General features: G+C 43.6%; 1 protein-coding gene across 5 annotated transcripts in view; it reads right to left on the bottom strand.

The window, feature by feature from the left end:
* Nucleotides 1-243: 243 nt before the first annotated feature.
* Nucleotides 244-17,432, bottom strand: part of fubp3 (far upstream element (FUSE) binding protein 3) — a 127,297-nt gene continuing 110,108 nt past the window's right edge. For all 5 annotated transcript variants that reach the window (XM_080212434.1, XM_080212436.1, XM_080212437.1 and 2 more), the window contains 2 exons: nucleotides 4,437-4,576; nucleotides 244-1,975 (listed from right to left, as the gene is read on the bottom strand). In XM_080212434.1, the coding sequence (XP_080068560.1) occupies nucleotides 1,967-1,975; nucleotides 4,437-4,576 (149 nt within the window). In that variant the 3' untranslated portion in view covers nucleotides 244-1,966. The remainder of the gene's footprint in view (nucleotides 1,976-4,436; nucleotides 4,577-17,432) is intronic.

Raw genomic sequence — 17,432 nt, 5'->3', positions numbered from 1 at the left:
TCGATGGGCCAAACGGTGTCCCTCCGCACTGCGGGGATTCCACGATTCTTCCCCTTCATGTTGCAGTTTTAACCTTGGGAGCATCTTGGTCCTTTTCCAAGGGCTCCTCAATGAAATAAAAACCTGACAGACTTCTGTGTGGGAGTGGAGGGAAGAGGGAAACGCCATTAAACAGAGGGCGGCTTGCTCTAGGCCCACTGGCAAATTAAGCAGAGCCAAAAAGTCAGGCCAAACCTCCACAAAGAAATGCTGTGGACATTTTATTATAGAGTGTAAAATGCAGGTGTCAGTAAAATAAAAGGGATACATCTCTTGAACATGCCGCACAGAGCTGTTTTTCTCTTTTGAAACCAGTCACACTTTCCAAAGTTAGACATCTCGAGCATTAATAGAAAAAAATCAGTACAATTTAAACGGAATGTCCAGTAAACCTCAGGTCATTAAAAACAGAACCAAAGTCCCTGGTTATCTACACTGTTAACTGTACAAAGGCAAATACTACAAGTTAAACAGCTTCAACTTAATAACATCCCTTTTTTCTTAATCAACTTATTTTTTTTCACGTACGTAATTAATACTAGGATTCATTCACTTGCTAAACATAATCATACATATTAGATCACACCACGTAAGAATAAGAATTAAAAAATAGTTATTAGCATGGCTCGTGGAGACTTTGCCGAGTCCAAATTTGAGAGAGGTGTATACCAAACACAACAACCTTTTTTGTATTTTTTTTTCATAAAAAATAAAACCTTGTACTTTTATTTAATTGCATCAGCGTTTCTCATCAGGCAATTGCACAGACAGGTGCAATCTAATCGCAGGAGAGAACGAGAAAGTGTATGACCATCAAGTCTTTAGCACATTGGAGGCCCCTTTTCAGGCATGCTTACAGTCCAGGACACTATTTTTTGGGGGTGAGGGAGGGGGGTGGGGCGGGAGAGGAGGTGGGAGGGGGGAGGGGGAAGGGGTGGCAGGCAGACTACAGTGCGAACGGTAGTGTTCTTCCATTACATCCATGTACAGATGTGCACCCTGCTGCTGTTCAATTTTCATTCATCAATTACAAAATGTGCCTAGATTCTCATTTTTTTTTTTGTCATTTTTGCTTTTAAATACATTTTTTTAAATCCTCATCTTTGCCGACAGTCACCTACGTAAAACATGTATTTTGGAAAAAAGTATTAAATTATTATTCACAGTTCTCGTTTTCGACTCTTATAAAAAAGAAGTATCTGTTGTGCTAACTTCTTTTTTGTTTTCTTTCCCCCTCCCTCCCCACACAGTAGAGTTAATGGACCAGTACAAAAATCTACCAGCCCAACACAGTTTTGTATTTAGTGCCTTCTCGCATAGGGATGGAGGCACAGTTTCACAAAAGTGAGACATATTTTTTATATATATATATATATAATATATATTATATATATACTGCGGTCGTTAGTACCTTTCGGTCTGTACTGTACAAAACTCCAGACCGATACCTGGGACCCTTACGTTGCCACTACCGAGTCTCAGGATGTGTAGTACCGGGACCAGTATTCCTACCCATCTATCGTTGGGATGTATACAGTTCAACAATGCACCGTCTTTGAACCCCCACATCCACACTACTATTATACTTTAAAAACTTTTCCTGTAGTGCTGCTGATGCAGGGGAGTAATCTTTTTTAAAAAAAAATTAAAAAAAACAGAACAAACCACCATTCGCATTTTAGCCTGTCCAAACCATGGTTTAAGGGTCCCCGAATGTTCAATCCACAACATCTGCACCCCTCAACTTCACTATTATTCCATTAATGGTAAATCTAGAAAGTTATCGTAATAAGTATTTTTTTTCCTCTAGTGTTCAGAAACAAAAGTATAAGTTTTTCTTCTTCAAGGCGTCATAAATCTTTTCAACCTTTTATTAAAAAAGGCTCCACACCCATAATCATTCAAATCTCATCACAAGGACGTCAAATTATTGATCCTGCAACAGAGAGAGAGAGACACAATGAGTGTGAACATAATTGCAGAGACATCAGAAGAGAGTATTAGAAAGAATTGTTGCAAGAAGTTGAGAGATCCCAACAATGGGAAAACAAATCTAAAGATCCGGAAAGTTCTACAATCGGGAATGCAAGCTGTCCAAATATTTGCTAAATTCTGCAGAATATAAGATGGCCTCCTCCCTTTTTTGAATGTGGAAATGCTGGTGTTAGGGTGAGCATAATAAGAAGTCTCAACACCAGATTAAAATCCAATAGGTTTATTTGGAATTACGGGTCTTCGGAGCACTGCTCCTTCATCAGGTGAGTGGAGGTTAGTTCACACTTTGTTTCTTAAAGCCTCTGTTGTTTTAGTGCGATTCCTTAGGTACTCAATGCTCTTCACTATCAAGTGCCTCCTCATTCCTCATGGGGTGCACTGACCGAGAGTATCAGTATCACCATGTATGAGAGACATTACAACTTTATTTCACATCCAATATCTTCCAGACACAGCACAGAGTAGTGATCTGGTGCAAAGCCCGAGGCTGTTGTTGCCCCTATTACAGAGTATAAGGCAAACTGTAGTAATCATACCACTATTGGCCAGCTGGTTAACCCTGCATAGGCCAGAAAGTTTCCTTATTTCCATCACTATCACAGCTGTCAGTACATTCACCCACAACAAGAAGGCAAAAGCTAATTCTCTTTCCCTTGTATCATTACATTTAAACGTTTCTATTGTAGGAAAGAGATGGGGAATTCCAAAACTCGCAGCCAGAAATATAAAACAGACACAAATAAATCCAAATAAGGAATTCAGGAGAAAATTCTTTACCTAGAGAATGGTTAGAATGTGGAACTCGCTATCGCAAGGAGCAGTTGAGGTGACTAGCGTGGATGCACTTAAGGGAAAGCAACTAAGAACATGAGGGAGAAAGGAAGAGAAGGTTATGTTGATGAGATTAGATGAAGTACGGTGGAACATAAACCTGGCTGAGCCTGTTTCTGTGCTGCAAATGCTCTCTGACTTAGGAAGCTGGTTCAGTTAGCAGCTGAGCTGTACATAATCCCACCTTCAATAGCTGGTCTTTGCTGACTTAACCAGGGTAGTGATAAGGGTTGCTAATACCTGGCCTCAGCACCATGGGTGAGGAATGGCAAATAGAACTGCAGCCAGAATCGTCAATGGCTAGGTTGTGATCCCTGTGGCCTGAGGTGTGTGTAGGCGGTAAGGTCAGAATCAGACAGCGTAAGGCTGGATATGGTGCTCACTAACAATTGCCGTGAAGACAACAATGACTGAGTGGATATAGTACATGTGGACATCTGGCAAGACCCACAGAACCATACCCCAGCAGAGAAGGGAAAGTATTAGCAAGGAAACATGTTTAACAATTCCAAACTGCAATTTCATTACAAATAAAAGATATTGTGGAAAGAAGAAAGAAAAGAATCGATAGCCTGTCATTTTGAGGTTATATGTATTTCACTACTGACTGCTACAACCTTAAAGTCAGTGTTGCATAGCAAATGACATTTATCCATAGAATTGCAGCAAGTGATGGCACAGTGGTTAGCACTACTGCCTCATAGTTCCAGGGACCCCGGGTCAATTCCGACCTCAGGAGACTGTGTGGCGTTTTCACGCTCTTCCAGTGTCTGTGTGGGTTTCCTCTGGATGTTCTTGTGTCCTCCCACAGTCCAAAGATGAGCAAGTTAGGCAGATTGGCCATGCTAAACTCTAATGTCAGGGGGGCTAACAGGGTAAATATGTGGGGTTACGGGTATGGGCCAAGGTGGGATTGCTGTCCGTGCAGGCATAATGGGCTGAATAGCCTCCTCCTACACTGTGAAGATTCTAAGTGATCCATAAGCTTGGCTTCAGCCAGGAACACTTCAGTCTGACAGCTCGGCTTCATTTCAATCCATCTTGAAGTAGCACTTTATATTGAAATGTACTGGATAAGATCGTCTGCTGGATAACAAAATCCACAATCCTGACTTGGGACTTGATCACTCCTTGTCACTGGCAGAAAAAATCCCAAAACTCCCTCCCTATCCATGCTGTGGGTACACCACATGGACTTGCAGGGGTTCATGAAGGCAGCTCCTCACCACCTTCTCAAGAGTAATTAGGAATGGGCAATAAATACTGGCCTGGCCAGCGATGCCCATGGTCCCAAGAATGAATAAAATGTCTGAAGGCACTTCATAGCAGTGTTACAAATATAATGCTGAGCCATATAAGGTGACCAAGAACATGATCACATTGTTAGTGCTAAGGAACATCTTTAAGGAGGAAACAGGTGCAGGGCCAGAGGGGTTTAAGGAGGGGTTTTGATAGTGAAGAATAATGGCATTCCCAGTCTCCCCCCCCAACTCCAGAGGGGGGGTATTACTGCTCCAGTACCTTGTGCCACAAGCACCGTGGTAAATGTTTAATCTGCACTGCTTACATACCTGATGACCAGGGGCCTGCCCTTGCTGTGTGGCCTGTCCATAGTACGCTGCTTGCTGTCGGTAATACTCTGCCCAGGCTGCACTGTAATCTGGTTGCGAGCTCTGCTGTGGAGTCCCTGGGGCAGTTCCTGTGGCCTGAGCTGATAAAGGGGGAGAAGTAGAGACAACAGGATTATAAGTAAACTCACAAGGCACAAAAATTGAGCATGACATGTTACAATAAATCAGTGCAACGATTCAGAAAAATTAATTTCTCATGCAACAAAACTGGAGTGGGGGCAGGGCAGGCAAAGAGAGAGAGAGACGAGAAAGGGGGGGGGGGGGAGAGAGAGAGAGAGAGAGGGGGTGGGTGAGGAGACGGGGGGGGGGGGGGGCGTGGCTGAGGGCGGCGGAGAGAGGGGGCGAGAGGAAAGGAGCAAAAAGGGCGCAAGTGCTGTGAGAAGTGTCCCAATGAAGCTGGAGAGAAATGAGTGCAAGTTAGCACTCTACAACTTTAACGCACAGACAGGATGAGGCTATTTATCCCATTGTGCCTTGCCTTTTTTTTTAAAAGCCATAATGGGTCTCTCTTGCTCGCTGCCTCTCACAATTTCTTGCTTTTTCCATGCACAATATTGATCTGTCTTCCAAATAGGACAGCTGATGACAATGCCACAAACAAATCTATACAGCACTCCACATTCAAGGCTACCTCAAGAACCATGATTTCCCCAGCTTCACTCAATCTTTCTGACAGGAAGTGAAACTTGGACAACCACTTTGAATCTTCAACCCTGGCAATGTCACTGTGGGGAAGAGTGACTAACATTAGTGGTTCCCCAGTACACCATAAGGATCAACAGATTCTCAGTCCCGACTTGATATAAACCAACTGAGATGAAATGCTGTTTTAATTTTATGTGCATTTGTGATGTAGAGAAGTCAGAAAGCAAAACCTTCCTAAAAAGAATTGCATTTGTATAGCACCATTAATAATCTCAGAACATCCCAAAGCGTTTTAAAGCCAATTACCTACTCCTGAAATAGTTTCCTCCACTACTGTAACAAAAGGGACACAGAAGTCAATTTGCATACAGCAAGCTCTCACAAACAGCAACGTGATAATGACCAGATAATCAGTTTTCGTAATGTTGGTCAGGGGATCCATATTGGCCAGGACACGGAGGAGAAATTGCCTATGCTTTTTCAGAGTAGCAGCGCAGGATTTTTAATGTTCAGCACACGTAGCAGACAGTACGTCATCAGAAAGACAACACCTTTGACAGTGCAGCACTGCTCTCAGTGTGCACTGCCAATCTGGGGGCGCACGGTGGTACAGTGGTTAGCACTGCTGCCTCACAGGGCCAGGGACCTTGATTCGATTCCCAGTTTGTGTATACCAATGAAACAGAGAGTATGGGAAAGGGCAATGGGTGTGCACTCACAACTTTGAATCCTACAGTTAGGTACATTGCTAAATTCTCCCTTGTTCATAATAAACTTCAAGCACCTCATCCAATCTTCCTAATGCATACACTTTGTACAGAAGTGAAGGCACATCACACCATTAGATTCTCTGAGGACTTTCTCCTCGATTTCCCGACTCCTCTGTTTCTCCAGTCTGAGTTTAGTACAGTGGTTAGAACTGCTTGCTCAGTGCCAGGGACCCAGGTTCAATTCCTGGCTTGAGTCGCTGTCTGTGTGGAGCCTGCATGTTCTCCCCGTGTCTGCATGGGTTTCCTCCAGGTGCTTCGCTTTCCTTCCACAGTCCGGTCGATGTGCTGGTTAGGGTGCACCAGCCATGCTAAATTCTCCGTGTACCTGAACAGTTGCCGAAGTGTGGCAACTAGTTGATTTTCACAGCAACTTCATTGCAGTGTTAATGTAAGCCTATTCGTGACACTAATAAATAAACTTGACTTTGATTTTGTGCTCAACAGGAATGTGCAATGCTTAAGACCCACTGAAACACGTCTAAAACCATTATTTATGGATCTGGTTTTAGATTTTTCTGCATCAGGTTCCTAATTTGAGGGATTATAATTTGGCATGAAAATTTGATGCCAAAGGTGATACATATAACGTTAACATTTTTAAAACTTAAAGATCACAAGTATGGTTTGTGATCAACTGAATTAAAACACTGAGTGAGACACTCAGTGAGAAATTCAACCTGAGTGAGAAATTCAACCTTGTCCTGGACACGTGATGAGCATTATTGTTGCACTTTTTTGGGGAAAGGTGAGGGCATGGCAGGAGAAACAGCCACCAGTGCTTCATTGGTTAAAGTTACCAAAGCGGTGGCATGGTGACACAGTGGCTGCGCTGCTGCCAGTGACTTGGGTTCGACTCCCAGCCTGGATCACCGTTTGTATGGAGTATGCATGTTTCCCCCCCACTGTGTCTACGAGGGTTCCTTCCGGGTGCTCCAGTTTTCTCCCAAAAAGACGTGCTGGTTAGATGCAGTGGCCGTGCTAAATTTTCCCTCAGTGTACCCGAACAGGCACCAGAGTGTGGTGACTAGGAGATTTGTACAGTAACCGCATTGCAGTGTTAATGAAAGCCTACTTGTGACACTAAACTTTTTAAAAACAGAAATTATATATTGTCGCAGAATGTAAAAGCTAAAGTTCCCATGATCTCTGTACCCTACACATACCCTTAGTTCAAAGCATTCATTTGAGTGGGTTTGTCAGTCGCTATGTAAACAGTAGCAACACTGAAATCAAAGGCAGAGGAAGGCCACCAGCACAGTGGCTCTTCCCACTCATTTCCTTGGAAAAGCAGCAAAATGGTTTTGCCACCAATAACCCGCACAGAGCTTAATCAGCAACTGAGGTCACTGCTAGAGCCGGAGACAGAAGGTGGAGTCTGAATGCTTTCGGGGTGGGAGGGAAAAAAAGACTTTATAAACAATTTGTCTCGCTCCAACCTCCCCAGTCACCAGGCAACCTTCAGGTGGATCAGAGTGTTGTTTGGGAGAATGCTGGTTCATCACACCGCAATCATCTTTCCCCTTCCTACCACCTGCTCACGGCCCAATTAGTGGTCAACGTGACAGAATGCAGGAAGAAAGAATCAGTTCTACTAAAGAGAAGGTCTGTTCACTTTGGAACAGTTTTGACCAGTGCAAGGGCCATTAATACCTTTCAGACACACTGGGTATTTTAGGTATATGGTCCGGTGGACACCACTCCCACAACTAATCTTTCAGTCTGCATTTTATTCCAATCCTTTTGATCCACACTCATACTGTAACAGTTATCCAATCAATTTCATTCCATTTATGCCTTTTCCTCCTTCCCTCCCCCCACAGATGCTGTGCATGTGTGGATATCAAATTACATCCTTGGATTGACAGTGATTTTGAGAGGTAAGTATTTCCTACAAGTACTGCAGTCACTTTCTTCAAAATCAAAGCAGAATGCTACTCAGGGGGAAGTGCAGACAATGACCTGTCAACTATCTGCTGGCGGCTGAATTGAGCTGGGCTTACACAGACTGGGCCATTTTGATTCAGTCTAAGAAGAGTACATGCAAATTAATCTAAGGTAGCTCTCAGGAGTGAGAGATCTGTCAAAATCCTTTCACACCACCTCTGAAACACCCCATTTCCTCGTTACTTATTTTGATAAGTCTATTATACAAGTACAATACGTGTACCAACTATGCCGCATACAGTTTTTAAACTTGACACATCAGAACAGATGAATTAAAATATGACACTCAAGCCTCACAGCCCAGCAATTGAGCAATTTCTCAATTCCTTGCAAAGAGCTTGAGGAGAAGCTTTTAGCATTTTACAAGAGCTTGCAGGGCTCTGTGGAAAGAAAAGTGGAGTTACATCTCTTTCGACGAGCCAGCCTTTGCAGGCATGGTGGGCTGAATGGCCATTGGTGGACATTGAAGCCCCCACCCAGAGTCCATTGTGTCCTTGCTTCCAATTCTCCCACAGAGAGGACGACTGATTCATCAGCTAACAGGGAGGGCGGGGGCAATGGCTGGTAATCAGCAGGAGACTTCCATGCCCATGTTTCTCTTTATGCCATCCGGCTTCATGAAGCCCATTGTTGATGTTGAGGGCTCCCAGGAAACTGTTTACCATCACGCCACCATGTTGGGTGGGTCTGTCCTGCTGGTGGGTATGTCAGTATCTACAGGAATCCTGGGTCAGCAGGACCTGATAAAAAGAGAATGCAGGCAATGAAGTTTAGAGACTGGGGAATGGGCAGCCAGCCAGCCAGGAGGTTACTGAAGAGTCAAATCTAGTGGCATTTAGAGGTTCAGAATTCAGGTGGGGCCAGAAGCATGCAATGCTGTAAAGAGATGATCTTGGCCAGGAAGAACAGAATTTCCTCCCCCTCACCCCCACCCCAACCTTATCCATCTCCAACCAGGAGTCAGGAAAGAAATATTTTAAGTTCATAGAATCATAGCATCTCTATAATGCAGGAGGCCGCCATTTGGCCCACTGAGTCTGCACCAATTCTCTGATAGTGTTTTTTTTTAAACCAGGCCCACTCCCCTGCCTCATCCCCATACAACCCCACACATTTCCCATGGCCAATCCAGCTAACCTATACATCTTTGTAAACTAAGGACCAATTTAGCTTGGCAATTCCACCTAAGCTGCACATCTTTGCACTGTGGGAGGAAACCGGATTCTGCCATTAAATATGGCAGGACATCTGTTGCCTTCCATCAAAGGATTATTTCTGTGCTGTAAGGTGCCATTACACCACAACTTTCTTCTAAGGTTGTAATCTCTCCACGGGTCCTTCCCAGTTATTAGGAAACAGTTTGCTTTGAAGTTTAGGCAAACTTTCCAGTGGTGATAATCCTAACGCAGAACATAGGAGTAGACCATTCAGCCTCTCAGGTCTCCTTTACGATTCAGGGGTTTCACAAGGAGCTACAAGTGATTCCAATTGCATTAGTTTGTGATGCAACTGTGAAAAATAATGCTTTTTTTACTCTATACTAACTTCAGAGTGGTTCTATAGCCCAGGCTGCTCCTTTAACACAAACTGGTGGTCAAGGCACAGAAGACCAAGAACAAAATGGATCGGAGATAAAAAACATAGAAGATAAGAGGGGGAAGAGGCCATTTGGCCCTTCAAACTTGCTCTGACATTCATCATAATCATGACTGATCGTCCAACTCATTAGCCTAATCCTGCTTTTTCCCCCATCACCTTTGATCCCATTCGCCCCAAGTGTTTTATCTAGCTGTCTCTTGAATACATTCAAAGTGTTGGCATCAACTATTTCCTGTGGTAATGAATTCCATAGGCTCACCACTCTTTGGGTAAAGAAATGTCTCCTCATGTCCATCTTAAATAGTCTATTCCGAATCTGCGAACTGTGTCCTGTACTTGTGGATTCCCTCATCAGGAACATCCTCCCTGCATCTACTCTGTCTAGACCTGTTAGAATTTTATAAATCTCTGAGATCCCCCTCATTCGTCTGAGCTCCAGTGAAAACAATCCTAACTAGTCAATCTCTCTTCATACATCAGTCTTGCCATTCCTGGAATCACCCTAGCATACCTTCACTGCATTCCCCAGAGAGCAAGAACATCCTTCCTCAGAAAAGGAGACCAAAACTGCACACAACACTTTTGTTTTGGTCTCCTTTTCTGAGAAAGGATGTTCTTGCTGTCGCGGGAGATAGAAAAGCAGAATGCCGGCGCTGAGACCAGGTCAGTAACAGAGTATGAAGAGCCAAATCTCAGGCTACAATTGTGTCATGGTACACCTTCAGGGCAAATTTTAATAGTTTAGTCATGTTAAAAATGTCAAACAGAAAGCACAAAAATTGTGAATGAGCTTAGAGTGTTGATCTTTTGGTTGGTGTTCCACTGGTAGCCAGCAGGATTAACTTCCTTTGGAAGGCTGCTAAATAAAAAGGATGGGCTCATCGGAAACTCCACACGACTAGAAGAACGTGGGAGCTTTGGGAAGAGAGGAAAGAAGGTTCACCAGGATGTTGCCTGGTCTTGAGGGCATTGGCTATGAGGAGAGGTTGAATAAAGTAGTTTCCTCATAACCAACACCATGGAAAATGATTTTCATTGGAAAGATGGAGACTTGATAGTGGTTGAAGAAATTATGAGGCGCATAGACAGGGTAGACGGTCAGAAGCTTTTTCCCAGGATGGAAGTGTCAGTTACAAAGGGGCACAGGTTCAACGCGAGGCGGAAAAGTTTAAGGGAGATGAGCGGGGCAAGTATTTTTTATGCAGAGTGGTGGGTGCCTGGAACGCACTGCCAAAGGTGGTGGTAGAAGCAGGCACATTAGCAACACCTAAGAGACATCTGGACGGGTACATGAATAGGAGGGAATCGAGGGGTACGGACCGAGTAAGGGTAGGAGGTATTTTTTTTTAGTTTTTTTAGGGCATCACAATCAGTATGGGCTTGGAGGGCTGAAGGGTTGGTTCCTGTGCTGTACTTTTCTTTGTTCAACTGTTTCTTTTTAAAGGGTGCAGCAGCCAGTGGTCTGTTCCACTTTTTTATTTGGGGAGGAGGGAGAGAAACAAAGGGATGGTGGTGGATGAAGAGATGGGAGGGGGGAGGCTTAAGTTAATACCAAAATTCCATTCAGCAATTCTGCTGGTGTTCCAGCAGACTCCCATTTAAGGGTGGAAACATTAGCGCAATGGGACAATGAGGATAGGGAATTGCATAGGTACCATGCCTGTAGGTACAGGATCATCATCCTGCCTGGAAAACTGGGAGATAAACTCCCTCTGATAAGAGGTGTATCATTTCCAACATGGGCTTGAAGAATTCTGCGGGGTACATTTACGTTTTGGATCCATAAACAATGTTTCTTAACATGAATGATATTACCCAATACAAGATCCAGGATGGAAAAACTCAGGGTATAAAATTCCACCAGAACACTCAGTCGCAGATCCTGTGGCTGGGATTTCGCGAGTCAAGTGTTTTGTGTCTGAGAGATTCAAATTGAGGAATAGTGCACAGGGACAGGATGCAAAAATTCTAAATCAGATCAAAATTAATATGCCAAAAAACAGTGTTAGCCCGCTCTGAGATACCATTGGCGTTAGCTCATCCTCATATGCATTAGAAATAGCGCCCTTAAGTGCCCAAAACAATACAGGATTGGGGGTTGTAAAAAACCAGCCAAATAGAAAATCACTAGATCTGTTTCAAAGTTACAGCCTCAGTCATGATAAACTTATTGAATTCCTTGGATTGACAAGTACAGCTGCTCTGCATCGAGACAAATAAGCAGCAACTGATGAAAAAGTTTCACTTCAGGAACACACAGAATTCCAGTCACACCCTGCCTTATAAGTAGCCTTAATGTCCCAAAACCTTCTCAGCAATGAAGCACTTCTGAAGTGTAGTTACTGCCAAGTTGACAATATCCTACACAAACTGCAAGAAAGATGAATGAGCAGTTAACTTGGGCTTTTCTTGGATGGCACAGCTCGGAGGAATGTTGGGCAGGAAGCCTTATTCTTTTTCCAATATTGTTTCCTCGTTGCCCGAGTAGCGCCTTGGTTTTAATGCCTCATGCAGAAGATTGGATTCCAGCTATTTAGTACTGCTTACATCCAGCGCTGTAGTGTTAGCTAAGGTACGCCTCAAATCCACAGTCAGTCACAAGGGGAGTGTGTTCACAACTGAGTCAAGCGGATGATTGTCTCAGTTGACACTATTGTTGTTTTGATGCTTCAAGAAAGTTCAGTTTCCACTTGTCACCATCAGCGGTTCAACTGTTCTGCAATACCCTTCATTGACTCAGTAATAGAATACAGCAGCTCTGCTCAACAGGACATACAGAAAAACCATCATTGCTCAACTAAACCCAAGCAAGGTGATATGAGGATGATTTACCTCACAGCAGGGTCCCCACATTAAAGAGATGTGACTGGGCAGTTCAGAATGTGAGCACAGCAGGAGTTGAAGTGAGTCCTCCTTAACTACTGCTGTACCACAACCTCCTGCATCAATTCAAGACTGCAATCAGCTGCAGAACTTCATCCACGGTTTCAGCAAGTGGAACAATCTCTTCCAGACAGCTTTATTGCCCATAATACTATTTTCCCTATAGCCAGAAACTTCAGCGCAATGTCATTTGATACACACCTACACCCCCTACAATCAGAGTTTGTTTTTAACAAATAAAAATCCTCAGTATTCATCTAATTACTCTCATTTTTGAATTTCCATTCCTGATAATGTTGCCTTTGTACAATAGTTTAAAGTTAATTTATCAGTATCACAAGTTGGCTTACACTAACATTGCAATGAAGTTACTATGAAAATCTCCTAGTCATCACATTCCTGCGCGTACGCTGAGGGAGAATTTAGCCAATGCACCTAACTGGCATGTCTTTTGGACTGTGGGAGGAAACCAAAGCACCCTTAGGAAACCCATGTAGACATGGGGAGAACATGCATACTCCGCACAGACAGTAAACCAAGCCAGGAATTGTGCCGGGTCCCTGCTGCTGAGGGACAGCAGTGCTACCCACTGTGCTACCTAATACTTATTTAGAAATTATTACAGCTGCTCTTAAGATTATTCTTTACAGCTCATGATCTTCTGATCATGAGTCTTCTGATCACTGAGCTCTTCAGATCTTCCTGCACTGATCTTTCAGAGAACAAAATAGAAGCACAGGAACAGGTCCTTCAGCCCTCCAAGCCTGCATCGACCATGCTGCCCGACTTACCTAAAACCCCCTACCCTTCCGGGGACTATATCTCTCTATTCTCATCTCATTCATGTACTTGTCAAGATGCCTCTTAAAAGTCACTATTGTACCCACTTCCACTACCTCCCCCGGCAACGAGTTCCAGGCACCCACTACTCTGTGTAAAAAAATCTGCCTGGTACATCTCTTTTAAACCTTGCCCCTCGCATCTTAAACCCATGTTTCACCATAGTTTCACCAGCAACTCATCTCATGCTCTGTAATTTGAGAAACTGACGGATTTTATGTTTTTGTTTCCGATTCCAGGATCCGCAGTATTTTGCTTTTATATTAAACTGATGGTTTTTTTCAAAACTGTGTTTGGGTATTCTGTCCAGTTTTGGCCCTTATATTCTATCTTGCAAAGTTAACAATTAATCGGTGGCACAGACTCTGTACTTATTTATAAAAAACCGCGTGCAAATCAGTTAAAAGCTTAGCCAGGGTCAAATTCTGTCTATGCAAACGAACAGACTGACGATCAGCCATATGATTGCGTTTTCAAATCTTAATTATTGACTTCAAATGCTTGCTACTAGGTTACAAGATTTTAATAGTAATCCACACAATATACCCGATATTAAAAAAACCTGAAACAATCACTGGCATACCTATTTGGTGCACATCTGAGCCCTTTCGGTAGAGATGGGTAAGTAACAAGCCTTTCGGAATAATAAAACATGGAGATAATTTTATACCAGATGTTTCCATTCAGCAATGTGACAGTGTTACAACAGATGAAGCACTCTGCTGGTAATGAGGTCACAACCCACCGATGGTTCATGGGGATTACATTTATGAAGCACATAATAGCCAACTGCCTGTGCTAACAGCCACAATTCAACAATGGCCCTATTGTAAATGAACATACTACTCTTAAACAGTAATTTAAAATGGGAGGTGGGGGGGTGGCGGGAGGAGAAGAGTACAATGCCATTCATCCTGGTTTTGCCATTTACTAAACAATCCCTTTCACACAGGTGAGTTTTTAAACCTGCGCTGCACAGAGAAGCAGCTCCTCAACTCCCAAGTGAAATATTCTGCACTTACCCACAAATCTCATTATATTTTGAAAAGATGAGTTGGCAGGTTAAGTTTATTTCTTAGTGTCACAAGTAGGCTTACATTAACACTGCAATGAAGTTTATTGTGAAAATCCCCTAGGTGCCACACTCCAGCACCTGTTCAGGTACACGGAGGGAGAATTAAGCATGGCCAATGCATCTAACCAGCACGTCTTTTGGACTGTGGAGGCAATTGGAGCACCTGGAGGAAACCCATGCAGACACAGGGAGAACGTGCAGACTCTGCACAGACAGTGACCCATGGTGGGAATCGAACCCGGGTCCCTGGCACTGTGAGGCAGCAGCGCTAACCACTGTGCCACCCGTATAATCTATAAAATAATCTATTAAGTACCCGCAGTATCACAAAAAATGATGAACATGTTGGATTGGCTGGTGTTCTCAATCAATTGGAGTAATGTTAGATGAGGCACACTGGTATGCTTGTCACTAGTGCCAGGGAACACCGATTCAGCGCATGAATACCTATTTATAATGTGTAAGGTGACAAATAACCAGCTCTGTCCGAAAGTGTAAGTATCCCAACCAGCTCACAAATAGAGCTTCAAACTTGCTGTTGAAATACCTGCAGCCAAGTCACTTTAAAACTTTAATAGTCACTTTAAAACGGGGCCATAACAGAGTTTTCAAAACACAACACAGAATAGCAGATTTGGAGGGGGAAGAAATGCCTGTGCATTACACTTAGTGTAGAGTCAGTGACGCACAGCGGCTGTGAATGCACAATTAATCACGAAATAAAAGCAGTTAACAGATTAGCACTTACAAATGAGCTACTGCACAAGCGCGAGAGACAAAACTTTACAAAGATAAAGCTAAGGCAGAACAAATTTCTGTGCACAAGAGAAAATGAATCAGAATTAGCTGTTGCATGGTGGCATTTTAAAAAAAACATAAACTAAAGAAATGTCAGTAAGGGTATACAACAATTAATTCAGTAAAATGAAACTAATCCCATGGATACTATTATTAACGGCTCAGGATTATAGCAACACTATTGTTCCAAACCTCTCATTTAAACTGCCTGGGGCAGTTTCCTCTGCAACAGATTTCTGTGTTTGCTTATGCCAGAGACTAACAAGATTTTAAATTTCACATCTGAACGGAGGCTCCAGAACATTTTGGAATCTGAAAGCTGTTCTCTTAAAACCAACCAGGGCTATAATGACTTGAGTTCATTTACTAATTTAAAACTTGGCATCAATGAGAGAACCTTTTTAATCCTGGATCTAATAAGCAGACCTTTTACTGATACAATTCCGTCCCTTCACTCCTGAAGATGTTACTTCAGGCTGGGACACAATTCCATAGCACTACAGTAGTAAAAGTCACAATTCCTTCACACAAGCAAGAACACTGTTTTATATGAAGGTTTATTTATTCATCACAAGTAAGGCTTATATTAACACTACAATGAAGTTACTGAGAAATTCTCCTAGTTGCCACACTCTGGCGCCTGTTCGAGTCAATGCACCTAACCAGCATGTCTTTCAGATTGTGGGAGGAAACCAGAGCAAACCCACACAGGCACAGAGCGTGCAAACTCCACACAGATAGCGACCCAAGCCAGGAATCAAACCCAGATCACTGGTGCTGTGAGACAGCAGTGCTAACCACTGTGCTGCAGCACAGAGAAGCACAACTTTGGCTTTTACAAGAGGGGTTACATGGTAGCTATCAAAAACAGGAACCCCAGCTGGCTCAATTCACATTAGGATGGGGTGAGGGAAGGCAGTGGTTTAAAGAAGGGGGAGGATGGAAGAGAGATAATAAGACAGAGCAAAATATCAACTGTGACATCCTAATAGCATTTCAGGATAACAATGCAGTTGAACATGGGACTGTCAGGTTTACATTGTTTTGTTTGGTGCAAACACATGACCACGTTTTCATCATCCAGAAGAACATGCCAGGAGATCTCACACCATTATTAACAGGGGTTGCGTTTAAGAGCTGTGGGGTTATGCTGCAACTGTACAGGACCTTGGTGAGACCACACTTGGAATATTGTGTGCAGTTCTGGTCACCTCACTATGAGGAGGATGTGGAAGCATTGGAGAGAGTGCAGAGGAGATTTACCAGGATGGTTTGGAGGGTAGGTCTTATGTGGAAAGATTGAGGGAGGTAGGGCTTTTCTCTTCAGAGCAGAACAGGATGAGAAGCGACTTAATAAAGGTTTATAAGATAATGAGGATAGATAGAGTGGACGTTCAGGGACTATTTCCTCGGGTGGATGTAGCTGTTACTAGGGGACATAACTATAAGGTTCATGGTGGGAGATACAGGAGGGATGTCCGAGGTAGGTTCTTTACTCAGAGTGGTTGGGGTGTGAAATGGACTGCCTGCTGTGATAGTACAGTCGGACACTTTAGGCAGTTACTGGATAGGCACATGGAGCACACCAGAATGACAGGGAGTGGGATAGGTTGATCTTGGTTTAGGACAAAGCTCGGCCCAACATCGAGAGCCGAAGGGCCTGTACTGTGCTGTACTGTTCTATGCTCTATGATCATGAGCATCTTCAAGAAATGTGACATGTCCAACTGCAGAGGATGGTGGCAAACCTGTTAAAGCAACCGAAACACAGGAGGACGTACCATAATCTTTCCTGGTTGACAGTGTCGAAGACCTTTGTGAGGGCAAAGAAGGCCATGTACAAGGGTTAGTGCTGTTTCCTGCATTTCTCATGCAGTTGCCAAGCAGTGAAGATCATGACCATTGTGCCCACTGGGCAAAATGTTGCTGGTCAATGCTAGAGTCCTCCTAATTGTCTTCTCCCAGTGGTCACAATGTGGATTCTGCCCAATGGGCCTTCATTGCTTGGCAGCTACAAGAGAAATGCAGGAAACAGCACCAACCCTTGCACACGGCCTTCTTTGCCCTCACAAAGGTCTTCAACGCTCAACCGGGAAAGATTATGGCTCATCCTCCTGTGTTTCGGTTGCCTCAATATGTACGACACCACCCTCCACCTGTTTCATAATGACATGCAAGCCCCAATGGACCCACCACTGACTCAATTCATGTTTGGAACAAGGCTGTGTCATCATATTGACGGCTCTCCTCGATTTTCCTTGCTGCAATGCCCCATTTCACCATCAGCAAGCTCCCTGCTGGAGTGAACAGTAAAGAAGCAAAGAACAAAGATCAGTACAGCATAGTAACAGGTCCTTCAGCCCACCAAGTCTGTGCCGACAC

This window comes from Carcharhinus amblyrhynchos, chromosome 25 (genome assembly GCF_965287045.1).
Source record: "Carcharhinus amblyrhynchos chromosome 25, sCarAmb.v2.hapA, whole genome shotgun sequence".
Lineage (NCBI taxonomy): Eukaryota > Metazoa > Chordata > Chondrichthyes > Carcharhiniformes > Carcharhinidae > Carcharhinus > Carcharhinus amblyrhynchos.
Note: the sequence above shows the minus strand (reverse complement) of the source record. Positions and strands in the feature narration are given on the sequence as shown.